The 27,794-nt window shown below is 33.8% G+C and overlaps 1 protein-coding gene across 2 annotated transcripts; it reads right to left on the reverse strand.

The window, feature by feature from the left end:
- Positions 1 to 787: 787 nt before the first annotated feature.
- On the reverse strand, positions 788 to 27,773 carry LOC116132388 (ferredoxin-dependent glutamate synthase, chloroplastic). Of its 2 annotated transcripts, none has more exons than XM_031418041.1 (33): positions 27,307 to 27,773; positions 25,100 to 25,415; positions 22,733 to 23,175; positions 22,517 to 22,648; positions 20,500 to 20,598; positions 19,008 to 19,078; positions 18,151 to 18,247; positions 16,642 to 16,734; positions 14,290 to 14,435; positions 13,534 to 13,693; positions 12,371 to 12,481; positions 12,028 to 12,243; positions 10,218 to 10,375; positions 8,968 to 9,097; positions 8,230 to 8,288; positions 8,033 to 8,138; positions 7,144 to 7,240; positions 6,416 to 6,531; positions 6,100 to 6,297; positions 5,856 to 5,966; positions 5,316 to 5,555; positions 5,124 to 5,222; positions 4,600 to 4,695; positions 4,315 to 4,512; positions 4,133 to 4,207; positions 3,791 to 3,919; positions 3,593 to 3,691; positions 2,595 to 2,737; positions 2,402 to 2,495; positions 1,882 to 2,120; positions 1,716 to 1,794; positions 1,505 to 1,588; positions 788 to 1,336 (listed from the first exon to the last, which is right to left on the reverse strand). In XM_031418041.1, the coding sequence occupies exons 1-33, from the start codon at positions 27,574 to 27,576 to the stop codon at positions 1,175 to 1,177; spliced, it is 4,866 nt and encodes a 1,621-aa protein (XP_031273901.1). In that variant the 5' UTR covers positions 27,577 to 27,773; the 3' UTR covers positions 788 to 1,174. The 2 variants fall into 2 exon arrangements, with proteins under 2 accessions (XP_031273901.1, XP_031273902.1); XM_031418042.1 differs by having other exon boundaries at positions 1,175 to 1,336; positions 25,100 to 25,412.
- Positions 27,774 to 27,794: the final 21 nt, after the last annotated feature.

Raw genomic sequence — 27,794 nt, forward strand, 5'->3', positions numbered from 1 at the left:
TGTGTTGTTCAGTTTGTTGTTATTTTTCTAAGTTTGGCTGGTTTAGATTTGTGTAGATATGGAAAATGTATTGAGAGATTAAAGATGTATGGAAAGTGCATTTCAAATTGGAGATGTATGACTGCCAAAGATTGTGCCCATGTGAAGATTCATTTTATTGAGACATTTTAAAATTGGCCGCAACTTGAGATATTCATTTTTTTTTTTATTATTAATTTAAATTATTTTATTCAAATAAGATAAGACAAAAGGTTATTCTAGACTTTTAACCAGTTTTATAAGTTACAACTCTTATTTGCCTAACGTCCGTTAAACATTTGGATGAGTATGTAACTTTCAATTAACGTTTGGACTTCTCTTATCACTTACAGAATCTGTGGGTCTAATTGTATTTGCAAGAAACCTTAAGGGAGTTTATGTTTTAAAGCCGATTATTCAATTAGCGGAAAATTAGAATGTTACCTTAAACATAAAGAGAGCAAAGGCTAAAACAAAGCCCCAACATGGAGTATCAACATGGATGAAGCAAATGAATTCACCCTAGTTTAAAGCTAATTTTGCTTCGATTTAGATTTTTATATTTTAAACAGGCTTTGTATTTTTATGAACGCAAAGAATTCCCTGAGTTAATATGATAAATCTCTACAGGTCTTAGATTTTAGAAACTAACATGAGTTGAAAGGCATAAAAAAAAAATCATGTGTTTTAAATGAATTACGACATGCACATTACAAATTAAAGGCTGAAGACAAGAATTATTTAACAAGTTTTGATCGACTAAGATTACTGACTATGAACAAGTGGAAATTCATTTTATCAGAATCAATTAAACAGATAAAACGAAAATGACCAGCAATAGCTAGCCATGACGGTGTATAACTGTTAGTAAACATATAAGCCCTGACAGGATGGCAAAAACCTAAACTTTAATTTACAGTTCCGGTGACAATTCACTGTACAAATACACTGTAGCACTTACTAAGATGAATGCTTATTGATTGACAATTGAGGGTTCTCCAAAACAAGGCAACTAAGCAACAAACATTACTTGCCTTGTATGATACAAGTTTGAAATCCTCCTCTTTAATGTAGCTTATTAAAACCCAACTCTCTATGTTTGACCTGTACAAAGGTGGGTTTGACTTTCGACTTTCCTTGTTACTCTTGAGTTGCCCTACGCAGACTGCAACGTTACCTCCCCAGTAGCTGTTCTCACATACTCAGCACAAGCCTCTGGGGTGTCTTCTTCGCTAGGTGGAACCAACTGCCAGAAGAGTGGGAGGTATGTCTCCCACTCCTTTAGAATTGTCTGACCTTTACTGCTGCCAGTTTTTTCCTTCACCAGAAAAAGTATTAAGAGTAAATCGATATTTGTTTAAAAGTTACGATACTGGACATACAGTTGCATGTACTAAGTTCATATATCTACGAAATCAACTGGCCATCATTAATTAACTATGGCACACGATTGATGTCCATGCATGCATACGATTGGTACACTTACAACGTGGGCTTCAATAAGGCTCTTTAACTGCATCTGTCCAACTGGGGCAGTCACTCTTTGGATCTTCACTATCTCCTTGTTGACCTGCTCAAAGATTTACACGTTATACTTTGAAGCTCTTGAGTGAGAACAGATACATGAATTTAAAAAAAAAGAAAGTATATCATCAACAGGAAGTTATTAAAAAGAGGTCAGGTGCATCAGAAATGACCTTGGGAATGAGAGTGTCGTCCTCATCAAGAATGTATGCCAAACCTCCAGTCATACCAGCAGCAACGTTTCTACCCACTCTGCCAAAATCACCAGTGAAGTTGCTCTAACATTAATTTCCTTGAATTAAGATTTATGACAAATATAAGTAAAGGGTTTGTACTCACTTTCCAAGTACAACCACACATCCACCAGTCATGTATTCACAACAATGATCACCAGTGCCTTCAACAACGGCTTCAGCAAGTGAGTTTCTGACAGCAAACCGCTCTCCAGCTTTCCCTCTAACAAAGATTTGACCACCTGTTGCTCCATACAGACAAGTATTCCCTACTATGGTTGCATCCTCTGGGCAAAACCCAGTGCTCTGAACAGGAGCCACCACCAACTCACCTCCAGCCATACCCTTGCAACATTTATATTGCTCATTTCAGATTTTACCAAGCTTAAGTAAATATAAAAGTCAATGCAATTCACAAAAATAAAATAAAATAAAAATTCACATAAAGTTGGTAAATATTTTCATGTTAATTTGACTTAAGAATGAAATAAGTTATTGATATTGTGCTAGTTAATAATCTAAAAGCCCCAGAGAAATCATGCTCAACTCATTTGCTGACAAATTCTTAAAACCTATCAAGTTCGATTTTTGAACAATACGAACAATTACTAATTTTATAAAAATACCTTTCCCACATAATCATTAGCCTCTCCAATAAGCTGAATGTTCATCCCAGGTGTTAAAAAGCAAGCAAATGACTGCCCAGCACTCCCAGTAAAACTGTCAGGAAGAAAAAGTATTTAGCCTGAATAGATTAAATAGATATCAAGATGTGCATCTTTTAAACTGTTGTTATTAACCAAGCCCAGCACATCTTACGTTATATTTAGTTGCCCTGCAAAACCAGTATCACCATATTTCTTTGCAACCACTCCTGCTATACGCCCACAAACAGCACGATCAACATTGTATATCTTAATTGTTTTCTTGACCACTTTCTCATTCTCTATCGCATCGAATATCTGGAATGATATTATTCATACAAGAGTTGCCATCAGGAACAATGCATGACAGATATCTTTCAAAAGTTAGTAGCATAAACTGATTATGATTCTTTAACATATTTCATAGTACCTCAGATTCAACAAATAATGTTAAACTGAAAAATGAAGGGAACTAAAGTGATTTGAAGATTTCATTTTAAACTACTGGCCCTCACCAATAATTGATTCCCTTCCTATAAGATGGCATGTTTTCAGATGTAAAAGGTTTTTTAAGTTTTTGTACCAAGTAAGGTACGTTTTAGAATCTATGTTTCCTATCTTATCCAGGCAATGAATAGAAATGACAGGTAAATGCAGGAACATGGATTGATTAATAATTCAGCCTATTAGATTCTTCCTTTTTCTAGTCTATTCAAGGCCCTGGGTGGATTCCATAGTTTTCGATAGAGCTGATCATACCTGTGCTCCCCTCAAAAAAGGTGGCATCCTTCTTAATGACAATACAAGAGGGAACAACCACAAATCATAAATACCATATGCCTAAAATCATTGGAGCTAGCCGATGTTGCCCTGGACACATATTATTTGTATATTCAACTGAACAAAGATGGAATAAAAGAAAGGGACTGCGAGAACTTCTTGTCTAGAACCTGACTAGCTATGTTCCAATATCCTAGCCAAAAAACAAAAAGTTCCAGCATAGCCACATATATAAGTATGCGCAAATCATAACTGCAGGCAGAGCAATCCAAGCAAAACTTGTATCAAGGAAGCAAAACATATATCCGTGGATCAACATTATATTATTCAAACGAACAACTTCAACACGGACAAGCACAAGCCAAGAAGCACCATATATCAATTATTTGTTACCTCTGGATCTGCAAGCAAAACATCATCCAAAACAGGGCCATTTGAATGAACATCCTGATTCCTGATTTCTGTACTGCTCCACTTTGGCAAACCAGCATTCTGATAAAAAAAGGAATTATGTTACATATAAGCAATTTAAATAGGCATGTCCATAATGGAAAGACAGAGAATAGGAAAATAAGTGTAGTTTGTACATACAGAGAGAATAAAATTGAGATCAAGATGCTGAGTTTTCACTAGCGAGATATCTCGTGGTCTCAATAAATCAGTTCTTCCAATTATATCGTCTAACTTCTCGTAACCCATTTGTGCTAACATGCCTCTAACCTAGGCAAACATAATAGAGGAAGGCATTGGAGAATATAGCAAACATGAACTACAGCTGGACATCAAATCATTAAGGTAATAAAACAGGAGTAAATGTACAGAATTTCATTGAACAGGAAAATTTGACCGCAAAAATGGATGCTAAAATCCCATAGAACCTTAGGGAGAGAAAATGCATGCAAAATCCCCAAAAATTTTGGGAGATTGAATTACCTCCTCAGCTACATATAGAAAAAAATTCACAAGATCACCAGGCACACCAGGAAATCGTGCTCGCAGTTCTTCTCTCTATATAAAAATCAGTTGGGGAAAAACAAATAACAAAGATGACATCAATGAGTTAGAAGGTTCAAGAAAATGAGAATATTAAACAACAATGTGGTTTCCTTTCGTACTTGACTGGCAACACCAACAGGGCAATTGTTAGTGTGGCAAATGCGAGCCATAACGCATCCAGTAGCAATCATTGCCACAGAACCAAACCCATATTCATCAGCACCCATTGCTGCAGCCATTAAGACATCAACTCCACTTTTGAAGCCACCATCAACTCTGAGAATGACCCGTTCTCTGAGTCCATTTTCAATGAGAGTCTGCAAAAGATTTCCGTTAACAAATATCTCCTTGAGTGTGCTAAAATCAGAAGAAATAGTCATGATCTGATTTGTAGGAATAACCACCTGGTGTGTTTCTGTAAGTCCAAGTTCCCAAGGACCACCAGCATGTTTTATCGAACTTATAGGGCTGGCTCCAGTTCCACCATCATGTCCTGATATCTGCAAAATAAATTGGATATATTAATTAATAACTTTGAGTGCTTCCTTAAGAGTGGAGTACTTAAAATCACAAGAGTATCAAACTGTAGACCGCTATTGTTGAAAGAACAAATTAATGACAATTCAAATCATTCTTGTAAGTGAAAGTTTGTTAAAACGGGTTCTAAACCTGGACAAATGAAGAGAGCCTTTCATGATCAATTTGCTAAAGGATTCTCCAAGTATAATAGGATGCAGTAACATTACTTTCCAATTATTCATATGGTTCCAAAGATTTGTAGTCAAATTTTCTGGCAAAACCTATTGCTTGAGAGGGTTGTAAACATTGACAAATAGAGGAGAAAGCTTCTTTTTTTCTCGCCAAATAGCATAAAAGATGATGATACCTCAACACTTGATATATGTAAAACCAATTCATATTTAAATACCTGTATAATATCAGCATTACCCTTTGAAACCCCAGAAGCAACTGTTCCAATACCTGCTTCAGCCACAAGCTTTACAGAGACCTTAGCTTTAGGATTGACCTATTTGCCAGACAGATGTCAGATACCATTCTTATCAATACATTGGAAATATATATTACATTCTGGCAGATTGAAGATGAAGCAGATGACTACCTGATGAAGGTCAAAGATCAATTGGGCAAGATCCTCTATGGAATAAATGTCATGATGCGGTGGAGGAGATATAAGGGGAACACCAGGTTTAGAATTTCTCAACCTTGCAATGTATGCACTCACTTTCTTCCCAGGCAATTGACCACCTTCACCGGGCTTTGCACCTTGTGCAATTTTAATTTCTAACTGATCAGCATTGACCAAAAATGTTGGGGTTACACCAAATCGACCAGAAGCAACCTGAAGAATATGCATTGGAGTTGGAGTCCTTTCAATAAAGCTTTGCATCTAATAAATGCATGAGCAAAAACCATGTCTCTATTATTTTTTTCTTGTATTTTAATAAAAACAACCCACAGACTTCTTCCAGTTAATGGCCTCATTTTTTAGACATGCACTTTCATGAGATTAAGAATATCTTAACGTGGACGTTTTACAATAAGCAAATAGGTTCTGGGTCTTAGAGCTAAAGCTGAAGCCTATAAAATTAGATTAAGAAACTAAATATTCTCATTCCATAGCATAGCGAAGTGACATGACCTGCTTAATAGCACTTGTAGCAGTATCCCCATTTTGAAGGCCTTTGAGATGTGGCAATGTTGGAGAATACCCATCAACAACATCTGAGAGTGGGTTCCAGCGTATAGGGTCCTGGATTCAAAGTAATATTAAAATCCAAGTTACTTTTGATTCATGGTCAACAAATCTGCAACTATTGTATGACAAAAGAAAGATGTTTCAAGATTGTTGTGCATCACAATTTACTAGAAAGTGAACACACTACCTCACCACCTTCTCCTGAATTAGATTTTCCTCCTAATCTATTCATGGCAATGGCAATTGCTTCATGAGTTTCTCTAGAAATTGCACCAAGTGACATTCCACCAGTGCAAAACCTTTCGACGATAGCTGAAGCAGGTTCAACTTTCCCAACGGGAATTGGAGTACGATCACTTTTAAACTCAAGAAGGTCACGAAGAACCTATAGTTAACAGTTTAAAACAGAAATAATATGTAAATCACAAATGTTTTCATGAAGTTGAAAATTAGATTGGCCGAATAAAAAAGGAATGATTGCATAATGTAGCTTCAGAACTCACATTCACTGGCCGGTTAGCCAGATGCTGCTGATAAATTGAGAAAGAACTTTCACTCTTTTGGCGAACAGCTTTGTGGAGCAACTTTGACATCTCTGGGTTGTTTCCATGATACTCACCTTAAAAAACATTTAAAAATGTTAAATATTATTGGAAAAACAAATAAAATGATGCTCATAATATTATGAAATAGGGCAAAGCAACAAATAAATTGTTCAACCAAATGTTGTTAACCATAACGGAAATATAAACTTTCATTTGGATAATACACATTTTAGTTAAGCTATAAATAGTTTTTTTTTTTTTTTTTTTTTTTTAAAATTATTATTAATACACGAAACAGAAGGAAAAAAAAATCAATAAAGACAACACATGGAAGTCAGACTAAACCAGAGAAGAACAAAGATAAAAATCAAAATAAAGCAACTACAACTTTCCAATTCTTCTGAATAGGCAGCAAAAAAAAAAAAAAAAAAAAACTTGAAATTATTGATACACTGACGTTCCAAGCAAAAGTATGAGTTCTATCAAATATTGTTTGTATCAGTTGTATCTACTGTCAAATTGTGGACTCACCTTATGTTAGATAAATTTACCTAAATGTTTTATCTTTTACTAGATATTATTCCCATTATGTAGAAAATTAATTCATAAAAGCATCTAAACATACTCATGTTATCATAAGTTAAAAGCGGCAGCAAATGTATGCATGTTAATAAAAAAATTGATACCTCCAGGTCTAAACTGTATAAACCCATAATTTTCTAATCTTTTCGCTGTATCCTCCGAAAAAGCCTTCACCCAGAAAGACAACGATTCCCTTGCCAGCTGCAGAAAGAAATATTTCAGAAAACAAAGTCAATGGACAATGAAGTTAAAAGTGCAGTGGTACCTTCAAAATTAAGATAAAAGATTAGTTCAACAATGTAGGAAATAACCTGTCTAAGCTAGGCTCATTAGTATTCGGTTTATAAAATTTTCTTCAAAGAAAAATAGCACAACAGTGCTAATGCTTGTAGTTTTTTCAACTATAAAGCAGTAAACTAGGCCCATTACCATCTCAGAAATTTAGGAGGAATGATCAGAAGAATTATTAGCTGATAGAAAGACAGATCCATGAGATTCCATGTTATATAAGCCATACATAATCTATGAATGTTCAATAGTCTGGTACCCAGGTTCACAATTACTGATGTAATTTCTGAGGTTTCATCTGCTACTATCATAGCTTTCAACTGACACTGGGTAAAACTATGCATATATTTTCCAAGAGGACAATGTAAACAAATGCATTCTCCGCTTTTAAAAATGATATGCCATAATAGTGTATGATTGTTCATAATCTGATATCCCGGTTCTAAATTACAAAACAAACAGCTACTAATTTAGCTTTCAACTGAAACAGGCTAAAGCTATGCATATAAATGTTTAGTGTAATATGCAGTATATTAATCACAAAATTTTCATGTGATCTTAAATCAGCCATACATCAATGAGTTTATATGCAACGGCATAAGAAATTTCTGCATATGAAAGTTTGCATATCATGCATCATCAAATACTAGAAATTGTTCAATTTAGAGACAAAGAGCTCAATTCCTGCTGTGTTCTACTTCTAACCTCATCGAAAGTTAATCCGCCAATATTTGATACACTCCCAGTAAATGCAAGATCGACAACCTCCTTCCCCAATCCATAAACCTCAAATATCTGAGCACCGCAGTAACTAAACACAAAATGCTAGTAAGTCAATATGTCAATGTAACTCACATATAGAGTGCAAAACTTAGAAAATCATATTTAGTTTAAATTTACACCTGGAAAGCAGTGAAATGCCCATCTTGGAAAGAATTTTGAGAAGACCAGATTTAACAGCCTGGAAGTATAACAAAAACAAATTTTAATTATCATGAACATGAACATATTGAATAAACAGCAAAAACATATTCCATTGAAGTAATGATAAGTAGCAGGAGGACTGGGCTTAGGAAAGAAAGTATAAAAGCATTGTCTAAAATGAAATAAATAATTTATATATTGTCTATAAGAGTGTGCGTAATCTTTTTCACAGTTTAACAATGACATTCTTATTCTTCTCAACATTTTCAATCGAGCCTCCTCTGCCAATTGATCTCATTTAGACACTTCAGAATATTTTGAGATAATTTTTCTTATTGTAACAGCTTTCAGTTGCCTCTCATTTATAGCATTGTGGCTTCAAATTAATTTTTTAGGATCTTCAGAAAAAAATAAATAAATAAATAAAAAAGAAAAGAAAAGAAAAACAGTCATATAGCTAACCCTCTTGGAGACTGCTCAAGTGGTAATTGCATGGCTTAGAAAGGTAAGACCATAAGTAGTGAAGACCAGGGCATTTACAATATTACAAAATAAAAAAAACTGTAACTGTAAATACCCTAAAAAAGGAAATAAATAAGATAAAGGTTCTACGAAGTAAATATTCCTTAATCTGCAATTAATCGGAGACAATAAAAGCAAATAAGGTAAATGTTGATTGCAAAAAGAAAAAAAAAATGTTGCTATCACTGACTGACCTTGCAAAAGTTTGTTTGAGCCTGTTCAATAGTCACAGTAGGCATCTTTCCATTCCGCATCAAATTCAAGGTTTTAGTACTCAAACGCCATTGTCGGCAAGTCTCCAGTGCCAAGTATGGACATACAGCACTGGAGATATGATTTCAGAAAAAATAATGAATGCATATTCAGGATAACAAAGAAGAGATTTTTTTAAATTTATTAGAACTAGGGGCAGAACAAGAGGAAACAACATGATTCACAATCTGGAAGCAATGAAAAACATAGGCACAGTTTGGACGTCCTCCTAAGGCAATTCCATAGAGTAGCTTTGAACTAGTTTGAAACCGATTAAAATATTGGCATGCATATTCCTTTTGCAACAAACACAGAGGTGTACTAATTTTAAAAAGGAAATTTTCACTAGCTTCTATCTAAATGTAATCTAGGGTAAAATCAGATCCAACTGGCAATTTTATTCAAAAGTGATGTTCAATTTAGTATGCGGGAGAAATGCTATAGTTATAAAAATCCTGCATGTTAGGGGTTGCCAATTTAGACGGGTTTTAAGTTCAATCATTTCATCTGTACATGTACCTCAAATACAACTTTCTTTCCGCGCAAAAGTTATTAAATTCTTGTATGGCCCAATATTTTGCATACCAACAGCTGCATTACTTTTACTTCTCTCTATTCTTACAACATTAAAAAGAAAAAAGAACAAATGGAATACATGTCCTTTCTGACCTGTCTCTCTTTCCTTATTTTTCATCCTTGGTAACATATCCATGCATATCACGTTAATGACCAAAGAAAATTGAATCAATGGTATGAGAAGATGAAACCAAGACTTCATAAATGTATTTAGAAACATTACATTTTCAACTGTAGATAATACAAAGAAGTAATTACAATAGCCTCCTCTAAGGTTTGAAGAAAGGGTCAATTAGACCCAAATGTTTTTAAACAGCAAGGAGACCAACTCTCAAGGCCATTAATAATGTAAAAATTTTCATCCTTAATAACGTTAGTACTTGTATAATTTGCCTATACTTCCCAATTAATTAACTTAAGGAGAGACTCCTTACAATTTAAAAACTTTTGGGTCTAATTAACACTTTCCCCAAACCTCAGGGAAGGTCGTCAGAAATTATCCTAATACAAAATATTGAGGTATGAATATCAGACTGCATAGTATAAATCCTTGAGGTAATTAAATGAGAACAAAGAAATAAATGTGTAATTAGTTTTAGAAAGAAAGAGAAATAACCTTGCCCCATATCCGATCAAACAGGCAAACTGATGTGTGCTGAAGCACTGAGCAGTGTCTGCCACAATTGAAGCTGACATTCGCAGGCCATTTTGAATAAGATGCTGGTGGACAGCTCCTACAGCAAGAAGTATAGGGATTGCAGGTTGAGTTGGTTCCTGGCGGAGAAACAATATAAATAAGACATGGCAGAGATACAAGAACTTCATCCTCAAGAACATGAGAGTACAAGAAAAATCTAACTCAAACAGATCATCTGCAATGTCCCCAAAGGGTAAAAAGGACAATAGTTTACTCCAGCCTGTACAGGAAGAATAAAAGTATGTAGCCATGATAGCATCCATGTGTCTGTATGTATAAGAGACAGTAACACAGAGCCACTGTTTAAGTGAAAATAAGAACTAAGCAAAACTATAACTTTCACTTGTAAGGCTTCTATATTTACAGCAGCAGATTCAATTATACAATTATGCATGTTAACCACATTCCAAATAGCATAAAACTAACATTTAACAAATTTAACCAATATGTTTCAATCATACAATGATGCATGTTAACATTTGATAAAGTGGGCTTAGGTAGAACTCACTCTCAAAAGCTAGCTCAAAGGAGGAGGGAGTCCAATCACTTATACACAACATAACAGCCCACTATTGGGGCGATGTGAGACAAATTCAACTTCTAACACCCTCCCTCATGCTCGGCGTGCAAGGTCGGGATCCAAACCCATCATCGTCCCAACCAAAGAGGGGAGAGAAACAAATGTGGCTCTGATACCATGATAAAGTGGGCTTGGGTAGAACTCACTCCCAAAAGCTAGCTCAAAAGAGGAGGGAGCCCAATCACTTATATACAACATAACAACCCACTATTGAGGCGATGTGAGACAAATTCAACTTCTAACAACATTTAACAAATTTAACCAATTTGGTTTGAATATTTTGGAGCAATATTCAAGAAAAAAAAAACTACATAAAAGCAAAATCTTCAAATCTACTGACTCAAAATAAGACAGAGAAAAGCTTAATAAAACAAAATGATCAAGAAACAGAAATTTTGTTGCAATGAAAAATGCAGCAGCAAATATGTTAGGATCCCACATTAAGAGAGAAAAGAGATGGGCATGTGGTTTATAAGGGCTTGGACACCCTCCCTTGGCAAGCCAATTTTCCAAGGAGAGTTCTACCCAAGCCCACAAAAAGACAACTACCCAACCCAATTTCTATCAAAAGGCCCACTATTCAACCAATTCATATCAATTTGTGAGCGGATTCGTATCAAATGGTATCAGAGCATGATCCTGCGCCCACGTGGACGTCACCTATGTGGTAGGCTGACCTATGGCAAGCTAACCTTGGGCCCAAGCTGCTACCCCAAGAAAAGACATGGAAGCCCAAGGGAAAGGTGGATCCGCATAATCACCCAACGAGTAAAGAGGCCAACGTGAACGTCGGTTGTAGAAGCATGGTGGTATGTTAGGATCTCACATTGAGAGAGAAATGGGGTGGGTATGTGGTTTATAAGGGCTTGGACACCTTCCCTTGGCAAGCCGGTTTTTCAAGAAGAGCTCTACCCAAGCTCACAAAGGACTATTACCCAGCCCAATTTCCATCAAAATGCCCACTATCCAACCAATTCATATCAATTTGTGAGTGGATTCCTATCAAAATGCTGAAACATTTTTGTAACTATATAATCAAAGACACGCTAACTTAGTTCTCACAGTATTAATGATTTCTAATTAGGTTTTAGTACTGAATGTTATAAAAAAATTCCACGTTAATATATTAAGAACTAAAAGAAAGCTTACCAACTCATCAGAACGGTCAGATAGAACAAGCAGTTGGGAACCATTTCGAACAGCTTCATCAGCAGCTTCACAAAGTCTGTGAAGTGTCCTGACCAGGGAACTTTCAACTCCTTTGCGTATATCAAAAAATGTAGGTAAGACTTGTGGTTTCAAGAAAGGATCCTTCAACAATGACTCAAGCTCTCCTTCATTCAGCACGGGACTAGACAAACTAACCTGATGTGAGTGAGAAAAAAAATACAGCTATAAATATTATATAATCCTAACTAGACATTAATTAATTTCAATCAGAAGCATAATAAACAGAAAATATAATTGTGAGGAGAGGAAGATGCTATTGAACCTGGCAAGCATTTTCAGGTCCAACCTCCAATATGTTTCTTCGTTTCCCAATATTAACTTCAAGAGACATAACTAATCCTTCTCTAAGAGGATCAATGGCTGGATTTGTAACCTGCACATACAGAGCACAGCCATTAAAAAAACAAACAAGCCTATTCATAAAACAAAAGAAATAGCAAATAACACAACCTTGCTTTCTGAAAGTATAACAACACCCAAATTTCAAATGTTAAGAATAGTTAGTTAGTCAAAAAATTTGCAGTTACTCTTCTGAAAGTTAATGATTGTATCTAACCTTCTACCATACAATTCAGTGTAGCATTCACTAATTGAGATTTCTTGCCAATCAGCAGGTACACAACCAAATGCATATCCTGTTGGAAAAAGTTAAGAAGGAAACCTAATTGTTCGCTAATGCTTATACATAAACAATCAACAATATCCATTCACTTATTTTATGTATCTCACACTGAATTCTATTGGCCTTTCCAGATCATAGTATGCCAAGTGTTTTGTATGCAATGATCTCATTACTAAATGACACTTAGAGTGGAGCCTATCAAAGAAAATTTAGGAATGGGCATCCAAGCAAGCAATTCAAGAGTTGCTGAACAAAATCTCACTCGCTAGCACAGCTAGGTAGTGTCTAAATTCTATATAATACCAATGACATAAAACCTAATTTTTTTAACTAGCAAGGAATTGTTTATCAATCATATCATATAACACAATGTACTTCAATGTAAACTTTAGTCATTACAAACTCTAATGACTAAAATAAGTAGCAACAAAATCAAACATAATGAGAACTTTCAGTTGACGTACTAATCATGTATGATTGTAGACATATTATCTATCAGGAGGTATTTTCAGCAAGAAAAGTAGGATAGGCTCAGATACTATTAAGCACACTAGCCCATATCTTGTTATCATTTCATTGTAACTATATCAGAGAGACAGAGAGTGCGAAAATCATGGTAAAAATAATGCCATGCAAGGTACTAGTGGCAAAGAAGTTAAAATGAGTGGCAAAATCAAGCACCCAGTACAATCAAACAAATCACTAATAATGCCATTTAAAACCAAGCATCAATTATTATACTGTAATAGCAAGGGTAATAGCCAGAACAGTTTCATCAAAAATAATATTTTATTTGAGCAAACCTGTGCAAATCGTTGCTTAAAGTAATCGTAAAGCATGTGTGGCCTCTGAGACAAAACTGCCAATGGAATATCATCTCCCATGCAAAACGTAGGTTCCTTCCCTTGTGAAGCCATAGTCTCAATAACCATTTGAACATCCTCACTAGAATAGCCAAATGCCCTGATCCGTCAAAGATCCATACAATAAGAACCATTTGAGACGTGATAGTTCAGTAAAAAGAAACCAAATTTTTCAAGACAAAAATGAACTGAAGCACATCTCGTGATAGAAGAATGATTTGGTAAGAAAAACAATCATGTTTTTACAAGAAAAAGAGGGAGGATGTTATTCCTAGTTGGATAAATTTTAATTTTATGCAACTGATATTCCATGTCGAAAGAATTTCAAGATACATCATTTTTCTTAGTTCACCTGAACTGGGAAATGGTTGTTTCTTAAACTATTACTCTATGCAGCTGCTTTTGCAGCAGCCAGGATAGTGTTTTCATTATCAATACACAGATAGTTACAGATTTTGTAGATTGATACATAGAACAAGATACCGATCTTAACAAAGTTTTTGCTTATGCTGTGGACAACAAAATCCACTCTTATAACTTTTTTTTTTTCCTTTCCTATTATGTTTCATCTTTTCTATTTCTTATCAATAATAATAATAAAGAAAGAAAGAAAGAAACTATCTTGATTCACCAGTAAGCATAACCCGTTCAATTAAAACTCATTCCAAATGATAGATTGTTAGTTAAAATACTTACTGTTGATGTCTTAAGATTGATTCATTGTCCATAACTGTCATTGAAAGGAAGTTTACAGGCTTCAAGGATCGCATGTTTTCACTGAGCCACTTTCCATAGGGATTTAATGCAGCTACTCGCTTTTTAACCTCTGTATTCTCATAAACCTGCAAATGAACATGTTTAAAACATAAAACAAAAATTAAATACAAGCCCAGGAGTGCTTACATCCTTTCTGAACTGAAGGATATGATTTTAAGAAAAAAAGTTAAGATGAGAATATTAATTACAAGAAAAAAGTCAAACATAAGACCCCCAAATCACATGATCTGCAATTTAAATATTATAGAAAGTAAAACTGGCATCAAAAGAGCATGTATAAGAAATCAATTCCATCTTGTCTTCATCCTGAACACAGATGATAACCTTCCAAACACAACAGGAATGTAAAGAAAATATCATACCAATTAGACAAAAGCTTGTTAATATTGGTTATTTCAAATAGTCAAAAGACCGTGTCTGAGTGACTTCATAGAAAGGTAGTACATGTACGATACTTAACACCACTGAAATTTGTTTCAAGCCAATAGATAAAGCCCCATAAAGGTCAACTATCCTAAAGAGCAGTCAATTTGCATCAGCATGGTTAACTTTATTCTAATTTTTCCAAACCAGATAGTGAATGAAATGTGTAACTGATAGAAGATTGAGAAGATTGAAGAACAATCAAGAGTCACAAGCCTCTTCACTTTGGTGGACCAAGTTTCCTTGTTAAGCGGAGAGGTGAAAGAGTTTGGAAGCTCAATCCTTCTACTATGTTTTCATGTAAATCCTTCTTCAATTGGTTAGTCGATGATGAGATTCTCAGCCTTTTCAACCAGCCCGCATGATTTGGAAAGCCAAAGTGCCTTGTAAGTCAAAATTTTTGCATGGACCATCTCTCTTGGAAAAATCATTACATGTGATGTTCAAAGAAGGTTTCCTAATTGGTTCTGTCTCTTTCTGGTTATGTTTTGTGCAAAAGGAATATGCCATCTTCTGATTGAGTGGTTTTTGTATTTTTAAAGATTACGATTAAACTTTGTCCAGGCGGCAATAATTAAGTCAATCATTCTAGCCTCTTTTAGTCATTCCAGCCTCTAGTAGTGATTTTCTTTCAGAATATATATTTGCTTTGGTAGGGGAAATATGGCCAAAGTCTTGTGATATTGTGCTATTTTAGCTACTTTTTGGTGATTTGGAAAGAAAAGAACAAAAGGATCTTTATAGATAGATGTGTAGAAGATATAATTATTCTGTGGGATAAAGTTCATTTACTTGCTTCTCTTTGGGCATTGGTCTCAAAAAAAATTCAGGGTACTTATACACTTAGATTGGAAGTGATTACTACTGGCATTAATGTTCAAGTTATCCATAGTTTTTTAAGTTGATCAATCTACACTATACAGAGTTTTGTGATTCCTTTAGATGAATCTTTACTTCTGTGGACAACTTGTTCACTCTTTCTTAATTATTTCAATCAATGATATTGATAGACCTCACATTAAGCATGTTTACAAATACAAAGGGCATAAGGGACAATAGGGTCAGAAAGGGGTAAAGAGTGTGAGGTGCTTGCTGTTAGTTGTTAGAGAAATTGGTTACAGCCACGTGTGAAGGGGAATCAAAGTTGTTAGTAGAATAGGTAGTCATGAAGGTAGTATAAATAAAGGGTCAGTTTTGGTGAAGGGGAGGAGATCAAAATAGTGTCATTGTGGGAGGTTCCCAGCTCCTCGAATTGCTGGGATCTATCTGTTGAGTTTATCAATTGTTTTGGTTGTTCTTTGTTTTTTCTCCATTACTATACTTGGTTGAGGCTTGTTTGAGGTGAACATATTCTGTTATCTTGTACTGTTTGGCTATTGTTTGTTAGTAGTGCAGGGAGTCTCATCAGATATTAATATGTTTCTACTTTAAAAAATAAAATAAAATAATGAAATATGTAAATGATGGAAATATCATCCGTAACAATACAGAGGAAGATATCTCTCTGTCGTGATTAACTGTCAAAATATATCCCTATATGACATGTAGTTTATAATTTGAATCATTGAGAACGAACAGTATCATCTTAAGACAATTATATAATGGGATTAAGCCAACAAATTAATATCCAATGCTAGTGCAAAAATTTAAGAAACAATTTGATGAATTTAGATGCAATAAATTTTTATCTTCTAAATTAAACTCTTTAAAATTTTGAAATGCTGAATGATATAGGTAAATGATATATTAATGGTTGTAAATTAATGAATATGAAACATTTTCCCAAAAAAATCCTATAGAAAGACTGTACATGCACTTAGTGACACCAATAGAAATAGCTGCACAAACCTGACCACTCTGTAAATCAACAGCTATCATCATTCCAGGACCTAGACGGCCTTTCATGGTAATTTTTGCATCATCCACTGGTACAACACCAACCTAGATAACACAAGGCATTATTGTATATAATGCAAAACAAACATAAAACAGCAACAGCTGGAAGATGTTGAAGGCAGGACATGAACACAGAAACCTCATCAAACACATTAAATAAAGAAAAAATCCATTTGGCAATAAAAAAAAAATACAACTAACATAAAAAATTACTAGAATTGTACAAAACAAACAATGCAAAACCCAAAAACTAATGATTACTAACTTTTTTCTAATAGGAAATAAACATATATATCAAAATGTTAATTTTCAGATCGTTTTATTTACAAAAACACACAACTCAACACTTATAATCAAATCATAGAAACTAAAAAATAAACATATCAGATCTAGTCATTTACAGGTATTCAGATTTTAAAACAATTCAGTTCTTTTCAGATTTCAATAAAATAAAATATAGTAAATGCCACCTAAGTCTCCCCTGTAGATAGACAGCCTCTCTTCCAAACCTCCAATCTTTTCTCAACTCTAACCACAACAAGATTTCAATAGTTCCATAGTCTTTGCATTTCCCCCTTAAAGAAGAACCAAAGGCTAATTATTTATCTTTCTAATTATTTCATTCTTTGATTTAAGGTTGCTCCTTATCTGAGATGGATCATTACTACTTTAGAAGAGATTTAGTTTTCCAAATATTACATTTCTTATTTAAATAGGAATTTTACTTATTTTTAGGGGATTTTATTTCCTTTTTGTTCAGGACTTGGACACTTAAAATGGGCGTTTTCTTTTATCCTTGGAGAATATATTCGTCACAGAAATGATATATGATTGAACAATTTTCTCCCCAATCTCTCTCTTGATGCTTCCTTTTCTTTTCCTATCTAATTTATGTTCTTGTCTCTTTCTAACTTCTCTTCTTTCCTCTACTTCTCCCTATTTCTCTCCTTTTATATTTTAGTCATGAATCAACAAGCCGAGATAATCTGCTAATTTGGCTTTGTTTCACAAGAAACTTTCTTTTTTCTTATGATTGAAGTCATTAAAATATTTAACTTAAATCATTTAACATTTACTGTAGTACAACTCATCTTGCTATTCTAGGACTCCCCTATTAACATTTGACTGTTTACAATGCTGTATACATATATATGTATTTACTTGACCTTGAATAGGACAAGCCTATGAAATTTGGTCCTTCTGCTCTCATATGTGATAATTTCTTCATTACCAAATCCAAGTAGTCAGCCAATTTTCATGATTTCAGATTGTGATGAGGATACAATTCTGCTTTTTGTCCAATGAGATTTTCAGCTGTTGGCCCAAAAGTGTCAGGTACAAAAGGTTTCCTAAGCCAATTAGTTATAATATGCTTGGGCAAATTGTGCATAAACCATGCAAAACCCTATGTTGATATTTCAAAGATGATTTACAACAAATAGTTGAAGATAAATAACACACCTCAGATGCAACATACACAACATTGTCAATCGTCCGCCAATATCTAGCAGGGCGAAGTCCATTTCTGTCGAGACAAGCACCAACAGTTTTTCCATCACTGGGCAAATGAATTAAAGACAACTATCAGAAGAAAGGATATCAACTGAAAGGGTTGGAGAAATGGGGAGACGGAAAAAATAATAATGAAAACGGGGAAGAAAGTAAAGAAAAGAAACACATAACAATTAAGAAATAGAAGTGCTTTTAAAAATGAAATGCGCTCCAGATTATTTGTAACAGAAAATGTACTTTAAATTCTTGAAAGGAAGCACAGAGCATTATACAAATTTTCACAAATTCAATATCAGTTTACAGGGGTTGACGATAATACCACACCAAGAGGAGTTCATCCTAAACTTTTTTTTTTGTTTTTTCATATTGCCTTTTTTACTAGTTAAACTAAATTGACGAAAACAAATATTATTTAATTTAAATCCAACCAGCCAAACATTTGAAACAATGAGCCAGATATCATGATCTTTCAAACTCTAAAATAGTTTTACTATAATTCTCACTTTGCAACTAAAATACATTTAATAAATTTAATCAGTAATCAGAGCAGACAATAACTACACTGTTCTCAAAGCACTGGCTAATCCTGATGGCACCTTTCATCGCAATTTCCAAATTTTAAGCTCTCCTCAACCAAAAATTGTAATTAAAATTAGGGCAAATTTTGTTTTCTTTTCTCCATAAACATGACTTTTACCAAATATGAATGACAAAAATCCCATTCTTGTCACTGATTTCAGTATTTTGCAATTGTTTAATATATATCAGAAAAAACTATGGTATAAGTATGTTATTGGAATTGTTACCTGAATAAAAGTAAGGCAGGCCCATCCCAAGTTTCCATCTGACCCTTGTAATAGTCATAAAAATCAACTACCTAAGAAGAAAACTATTTCAGTATTGGCCACATCAAGCATCAATTAAATTAAATAAATTGGGATATTATAAATTTAGGTACAACCTATTCATGTAATGATAGAAGATGGACACAAGTTTAATTTTGTTCAATTTAGGGACACTTAACCCTTATTTACCGTTAACTTTAACAAAGAATAACAAAAATAATTAGATAACCCCATTTATTTATTTGCTTTTAATTTTTGAATTTAATTTAAAAACTTAAGAAAAACTACAAAAGATTGGAAAAACAAAAAAAAAATTAAGAAAAAGGAGAACACTTGTTTGATTTCAAAGTTTAAATATTAAAAATAATAATAAAATAAGAAAAACCTAAAATATGAATTATAAAATATAAAAACAGATTTTAAAATTTAAAAAAAAAAATCACAAAAAAATTTACAAACTTAAAAAAGAGAAAGGACAACCAATTTTATCACTAAATTTAAAACATTAAAATCAAAATAAATAAATAAATAAAAAGAGAGAAGCCAACGGCTTTTCCCCAGGCTGGCTGCCCCACTGGCCTGAGGAAAAGCTGTGAGCTTTTCCTTTAACTTTTTTTTTTTTTTTTTTTGTAATTTTGTTTTTTATTTTTGGTTTTCGAAATATGGATTGTATTAATTCTTTAATTAGGATGTTTCTATTTTGTAATTTTGTTTTTTATTTTTGGTTTTCGAAATATGGATTGTATTAATTCTTTAATTAGGATGTTTCTAAAATTTTGTAAGACACATGTCAACATTATACTGGATAGGATTATTTTAGTTGAGTCTATTTTGCTTTTTACTTTTTTATAACTTATATAATTCGTATTTATGAATTTGTCCTTGTTTCCTATTAAATGTAACTGCAAGTTACTATTTAATGTCCCTAAATTGAACAAAATGAAATTTGTGTCCCTTTTGTATTATGTCATGAATAAGTTGTACCTTAATTGACAATCTCCCCAATAAATTCATTAAAATTAACAAGTGGTAAAGTTAATCATAAACATTAAATGGTAGGCGTCAATTAAAAGTTAAAAGTATTATAAGCACACACAAAGCAGTAAACCAAACTAAGAAAATCGTGGATTGAAAGCAACAACACGAATATGATGGTCTATGCTATAAAATAATTTAAGACCCAAAAAGTGCATTAGAATCAGAAGACTTTGATTGACTGAAACCAAAATCAGTATGCTGACTTCATTTAGTTTATTTTTTAAAAACATGAAGTGACAAATATATATGAAATGAACCAGAATCAATTGTAATCACAATAGTTGTCACTTCTAACTGTAAGAGGAGAGAACTAATATTTCTAACAAAAAGGAAAGAGAAATTAATATGCAAAATAGAAGATTTTCAAAGCAAAATCTTAGAGGCTCCTCACAACAAAATTGTTAACACAGAATACCTCAGGATATTTAATCATCAAAGTTGGGTGGTTTTTGTATGCCTCTGGGACAAGAATCATTAGAGCCTCCTCAGGAGATCGGCCACTTCTTAGTAACAACTGGAAAAAGTAAAGAAGAAAGCTAGTCAAATTTTCTGAACAATCTATCAGTTGCAAAGTGAACAAGTGAACCGATGAATCCTGGAAACCTGTCTGGTAAAGGATTCGCTTCAAGGACATAAAGAAAAGAATAATTCATGGAAAAAATAAACAAACTGCAACTAAAGTTATCCACCAACAAGCATGATGTGGTAACAACGATATCCACTGCATAGCAATTTCCACTGTCCAAGTGCCCGTGTAAGAACATTCATTTTATTCAAGTAGAAAAATAAATTCCTTATTATGTTTGACCCCCATTTTCACTAGATTGTAAACTTGAAAAGGAAGAAAATAGGAGTAGAGACTAGAGAGTCCTCTTGTCAAAATAGCTTTATTCCCTCTATTAATAAAAGTTTCCTCCTCAAGATGCAAGAAACTTTTCAAATCCTTCAGGGACAAGATCCTACAAACTTTCAACTTAAAACACAAGAAAAAGCTAAAAACAATAACCAGATGAGCTACCTAGCTACCATGATAACACTCTCTCAAATTCTGATTATCAAAAACAATCTTAAAACACTTCAACTTATCTCTCTTGGTCCAAAAAAAAAAATAAAAAAAAATAAAAAGATATATAAACCCCCCAAAGAAACATAAGAAAATTAATATATACGCTAAATAAGAATGCAAAACTGATGAGATACCAAAAACCTTAATAGTCTTCAAGACAAGAAAAAAATGATATTAGACAACAAATCTACATATCTCAAACTATGAATTTATGAAACAGCCAACTAAGAGCAGAATTATAGAGAAAAAAAGTAATTGGCAAAATAGTAGCAATCATTCCTCCATTAAGTAAAAGAGAAATGGAAGTGGTGCTTCATCACAAAATCTAACCACACTTCTGAAGCTTTTTCAGGGTCTACGTTTGCAATGCAATGTATTCTTTTCAAGAAGAAGTACGAATAAACTTGTTTTTACATCCAACCCAGCCAATTGATTCATATCATATCAATCATAGGTAAATCAAACATAAAATGGCAATAGGACACTCAATCTATGATGTGTTCAAATTAAACTAAAGAGCTATAAATTCCTCTTTCACCAGTCTCTCAAAACCTCCTAAATATTCTAAATGAAACCATCCAATCCAGGAACTTGGTCCCCATTGAATTTGAATGGTCTTACATACCCCTCATTCCTAAAACAGAAATACAAAAGAATACCCTTATCCTTTAGAGGATGAGAAAGAAAAAGAATTTAGCCTAACTTAATAATTATGAGAAATATCCACAGTTTTTCAGATTTGTATGGTGCTTTGAAGAAAGGTTCTTGAAAATGTACACATGCATTTATTTAACAAGGCCACAACAATGCTTTGCAGTCCTCAAGAAAGGCCCGCAAAGGGGAGATTTCCAAAACAAGGGATGAAAGAGTTGGATGCAAATAAAGACAAAAAGAATCTTTCTAAGACAAAAAATATGCATACATAGGGATAAAGATCAACTATAAAACAAGACAAAGAACTAAAAGATCAGGATGCAGCCAGAACATAGTTCCCACCAAAGCTCTCTAAAAGCTTGCTGAATCATCTTTAAGAAAATTGCATATCTCCAATAGTCCTCATAAAAATATCATGCAAGTGAGAACACTTATTGCCAACAGCGTTCAGAGGTATAAATAGGGTTAACTTTTTTGTTGTGATTTTATAAGAAATCATTTACAAATGTAGCACTAATAAAGCAACAGGAACGCAATGAAGACTCCACCCAAGAAAGTTTTCTCAGATCACTAAGGATTTCAATCTTTTTTTCTTTTGCTTTGCTGTGATACATTTTCAAATGCATCATCGGTAAAAAGAAGTAATAAAATTAGAAATCATGTACTGCTGAAAACATAATGGAAACCATTTGAATATTGAAGTGATACATACTTCTGCTGCACTATCAAGATTCGCAGAGTCTGAAGCCTTAGGGTTTCCAAAAGGACGAATTTCATTTTCACGACCATGCCAAACAGGAGACTTCAATGAGGCCTCCCGAGATTGCATCCAGTTCAAGTTCCCCTGCATATATATTTCAGCAATCGGTACAAATTGATTACATGCAACTATATGCAAAGTACAGCATCTCATTTTAAAAAATTATACCTGTATGGTATTTATCTCTCCATTATGACCAAGTAACCGCATAGGTTGAGCAAGTGGCCATCTGGGGCTAGTATTTGTGCTATACCTTCGGTGATAAATAGCAAAAGAGGTTTTATAAACGTCACTCCGAAGGTCAGTATAAAATAACCCAAGAACTTCTGAACGAAGCATGCCCTTGTAAACAATTGTTTGATTTGACAGAGAACAAAAATAGAGCTCATTTCCCCAACTCTCCAATGCTGCTGCTCTTTCTATCAATTTACGGCAGATGTACAGTTCCCGCTCAATATCTTCAACATTCTCTTCTTTAATGACTTTAACAAATACCTGCTCTATGTTTGGCAAGGTTTCTTTTGCATAGTAACCAACCACAGACATATTTACAGGAACAGATCTCCATCCAAGCACCTCAAGACCCTCTTGTCTAAAAGTATTTATAATAACTACAGGAGAAATTAGAACTAATGGTCAAAAAAAGAGAATAAAAAAATATATAGGACATAATAGATGACATTGGGACTCAGATAATGCATTGCATAAATTAAAATACAAGCACAAGGATAAAACAAAGATCTATGCTTTTAAGGTACAGACTTCCTCGTCTACAAGTAGTATCATAAATCCTAAAATAGTATAAATAGAAACTCTCCGGAAAAATTATTTTTAGACAAGGTACAACACAGCAGCCACTAGTTTCCCAACAGGTGCTAATATCCTAAACACAAGAAAGAAAGAGCAACCTTAACCAAACAAAAATAAAGAACTTAAAATAACAAAAAGATTGAAGAATAATGGTACAAGGTTCCAACACAACAAAGCACAATAAAAAAAGAATGAGGTACAAGCAAGTTACTTCAGTCATGTAAAGTAAACCATGCATCAGAAAAACATTCAAATCATTAATTTCAACCCTGGACAATTTATCATTTTACTGAAACAGTAGTACTGATCTGGTTGCAGAACCAGAACACATAGCTGAGGAGCTCCAAGCATCTGCTCCTAGCTAAAAATATATCCTGCTGTGTGTTGGCCCAATATCAGACAGAAGGAATCAGCACCACTGAATCCACTAAGGTCCAGGTAAAAGATCATAGAGTTTTCATGCTGACTATCATGTATCTCATTAATCGTCTACCATCAAAAGTCTTTTACTTCAACTCCGTAAGAATGTCTGACTGAGAATTCACTACTTACAAAGGCTTTGGGAACACCTTCGTCCTAATACATTTGGTGTAAATCATTTATTTCATATTCCTGGTCAAAGTAGAACCAAATCGGAACTTAAATGTCTTTTTATTAGCTATTCTCCTACCTGAAATGTTAAAAATTACCACCTGCCCACTAAAAAACTAATGTCAATATGGATCTTCAAGGGAAGATTTTAGAGCGAGTATAGGAGTAGGATGTCCCAAGTCCTTCCACAACTCACTAAAGATGTTAATTAACCAATTTGCACCTGAACCTAATCCAGAGTCTGAATTAATCAGGCATACACCAGGACAATACTTTTGAAACTAAATCTGGTGAACAAGAACTAGGGTTACTCAAGTTGTATTAAAAAAAGAAAAAAAAGACAACTTGTCAAAGACTCTGAAACCAAACCAATTAAAGATTTTTTTACAGGATTCTAATTCTACAGATCTCAATTTGTCCTTGCTCTTAGGAAAGGAATTATAAGGATTAGCCAAAACCCAATTTCAAGGTTTGCCTCTCGTCAAAATCTATCACCTTCATAAAGCTTTACTTATTATGCATCATCTTTCATTCATGGAATACAATTTTTGAATAGGTTCTCCATCAAGGGACAATGATCTTTAGGTCCTAATTCTCTTTGCTTCAAAACATATTCAACTTTGTCAAAATTTCAACATCAAGGTAAGATGATAGAGCCTGATCTTTGGGATTCTGACACTAAGGTGCAGCTCAGGAGCAACATGGATTATCTTGACACAAATAAATGAAAAACACCTTAACAAGATGCCTCTTACTTAAAGTATGCCTCTAAAAGTTGCAACTTCTGACACCAATAATTGCTTAACATTTCATCAATCTTAGAACTACTGCTTGCTTATCATGCAAAAGGTACCAAGCACCTGTTTTTTTCCTCGACTGAAACAAATGTCATAATGATACTTATGCTAACATACTATACATAATAAATCATGCATAAACTATAGAAAATGCAAACATCAAATGTTTATTCATGCATGACAAGCTCATATCAATGAGAATATGTAAACTATCATGTAACTTGATAATAATACAAAATGAGGAGTCAAATAACCATCACATGTGCATACTCAAATCATTGCAAATGCAAAGCAACAATGTTGAAATGAATTGAGAGAAAGCACCATAAGCAATCACCTTCTTTGGCTTTTTTCAAAAGGTCATCATCTTTCGGGAGAAAAACCATTCCAACACCAGTGTGCAACCTATCAAAGGAAGCAATCCCTTCCTCTTCAGCCCAATTATTAAACAGATCCCATGGAATTGAAGTCATCAGTCCTGAACCGTCACCAGAATCATTATCTGCTCCACAGCCCCCACGATGTTCCATGCAGCCAAGAGCTGAAAGAGCATCCTTAACAATTTCATGTGATGCTTTATTTTCCAAATTGGCAATGAATCCAACTCCACATGCTCCTCTTTCAGAAATTATATCCTCCAAGTTAGCAGCCTGCTGAGCGTTAAATACAAATCAAATGACCATTCAATAATTCATTTCACATTATAACAAATTCATTGATAATGAATTTAAACAAGATGTCACAGAGAACCAAGGAAAATGGCAGAAGAAGGGAGATACCAATAATAATGCAATTGAGACTACAAGATTTTTATTATTGCAAAAAGAAAAGGACACTGTCACCCAACAGAACAGGTCACAATGTTAAACCATCTAAAAAGATTTGTCCAGGATCAATTCACATAAAACCACAAGCAATGACATAGATCAGCCATCAAGCTTCACCTTTGCAGATCTTAGTGAAGGTTGGTAAAGTAAGACAACTTGCCAACAGATCCTTGTAATTTTTCATCCTACATTAAATCTCCCCAACTTGCCAACATATCTAAAACAAGAATTCAAAAAACGAACTTGACTATAAAAGGAAAAATCAAATAGCAAAAAGTCCTTGGAGTTAGCTACTGCAGCATAAAATAAACAAGAGATGTTACCTAATTTTCTCCATAACATATATAACACCATTACACAACAAAATGTTTTCTTCTTCAACCATCGTTGCACATTACATCATCTTTGTTATAATAGAAACATTAATAAGTTGTATTAATGAAAAAGATAAAATGCAGTTAGTGCAAAAGAAAACCAAGTCAACCACTAATTCCAAATCCTCCTATATAATGAAAAAATGAAATCCTTTCTCAATAACCAATAAAGAAAGAAAATTGATTAAAGGTCAATCAATCAACACTAGTGAAAGGAAATGGACCATTACTTTTAAAATTATCTGTTTCATTCCAGCCGATTAAATGTCAACAGTAGTAAAATGATTAAAGGCCAATCAATCAACACTAGCGAAAGGTTATCAACTAGAAAATTTATAATATGAAAGAAAAAATTTCTAATCTATTTTTATTCAATAAAATCTTGAATTATGGTTACATACTTATAGCCATTTTCAAAATACAGCGAAGAAAGAGTGCAAGGATTCCAAATATGATTTACACTGGGCAACAACGGCAAGTCCTAGGATAACAATTTCTACAGAGGTAGCAATTTCTACAGTGTAGCAAGGGGCATAACCCATGTACAGAAAACAAATACAAAAGAAGCCACCTCACACCCAAAAGAGAGAAACAAAAAAGCATAAAATACAAGGCACTGATAATATCTTTATAAGTATCTAGTTCTAACAACAATCATTCTACCTTTGAACTTCCTGCCATTTCCTTTAATCCACAAAACACCAAAAAGAAAAATGAACCAACTACCCAAACTGAGCTTCGAAAACGTTAGTTCACAGATTCTTCATCCTATTAACATACAAATCAACCAATTAACTGCTTTTTTGAATTTAGATTGTTAATTCCCAATTCCCTGGTTTCAATTACCCCACAGTTATCTTCATTTGCTAAATTTTTCACACTTGAAGAGAAAACTTTTCTAATGTATAAATTACACAGTTGTCTTCTAATAATTTATAATCAACTAAAAAGTCAGGAATTCTGACTGCCACATCAAGGAAAAATGGAGGAGTTAACATAAATTGAAAAGAACATAATCTTATTTGAGCCTCGTTTGTTGCTAATAGCTAAAATTACTTGAATTTAATTTTCTTCATTAGCCTACTTCTTTACTACTTGCGCCATTTTTTTTTTTTTTAAATTTAAAAGAAGTCTAACCAAACAGTAGTAGAGTGCATTCGAAAAAATAAAAAATGCATCAAGTCGCAATGCAGCTTAAATTTAAACTCCCAAAATAGTAGTCAAAATTTCAAAATTATCATCAGTTACATTGAAATCACCATAATTGTGACGGAGAAGGAATGAAATTACAAAAAACAAAGACTTCAAAATAAAATAAATAAAGAAAAGAAAAGCAGAAAGACCTGTTGTTTTTGTTGAGGATGAGATGACTGGTGGACACGTTGACGTTGAAGATCAAGCACAGCTTTAACAACAGAGGAGTTGGTCGGAGAAAGGATAGTTTGATTAGAGGAAACACCGATTCTCCGTCTGACTCTCTTGGATTTACAATACAATCCAACGAAATCAACAAAGAAAGGGTTCCTATTGGTAGAAAGGAGTGAGGTTGGCTTTAGTTTAATGTTGACGGTGAGATGAGGAATGGGAGACACTGATGATTGTAAAGCAGCCATGAGGCCTACAAAAAAAAAGAAGAAGAAGAAGAGAAAAGAGAAGAGAAGAGAGGGATGAGAAGTTAGAGAAGATGTGAGGATGAAAGAAAATGTGGATTTGGAAGAAGATAAAATGGGAAGGGCGGAAAGGACCGGTGACACCAACACAAAACCTCAACCACCCGCGCCTCTTCTCTTTTCTTATTTGTTTTTCTCCCTTCTAGTGTCACTACTACTAG

The sequence above is a fragment of the Pistacia vera genome, unplaced genomic scaffold (genome assembly GCF_008641045.1).
Source record: "Pistacia vera cultivar Batoury unplaced genomic scaffold, PisVer_v2 Contig250, whole genome shotgun sequence".
Taxonomy (NCBI): domain Eukaryota; kingdom Viridiplantae; phylum Streptophyta; class Magnoliopsida; order Sapindales; family Anacardiaceae; genus Pistacia; species Pistacia vera.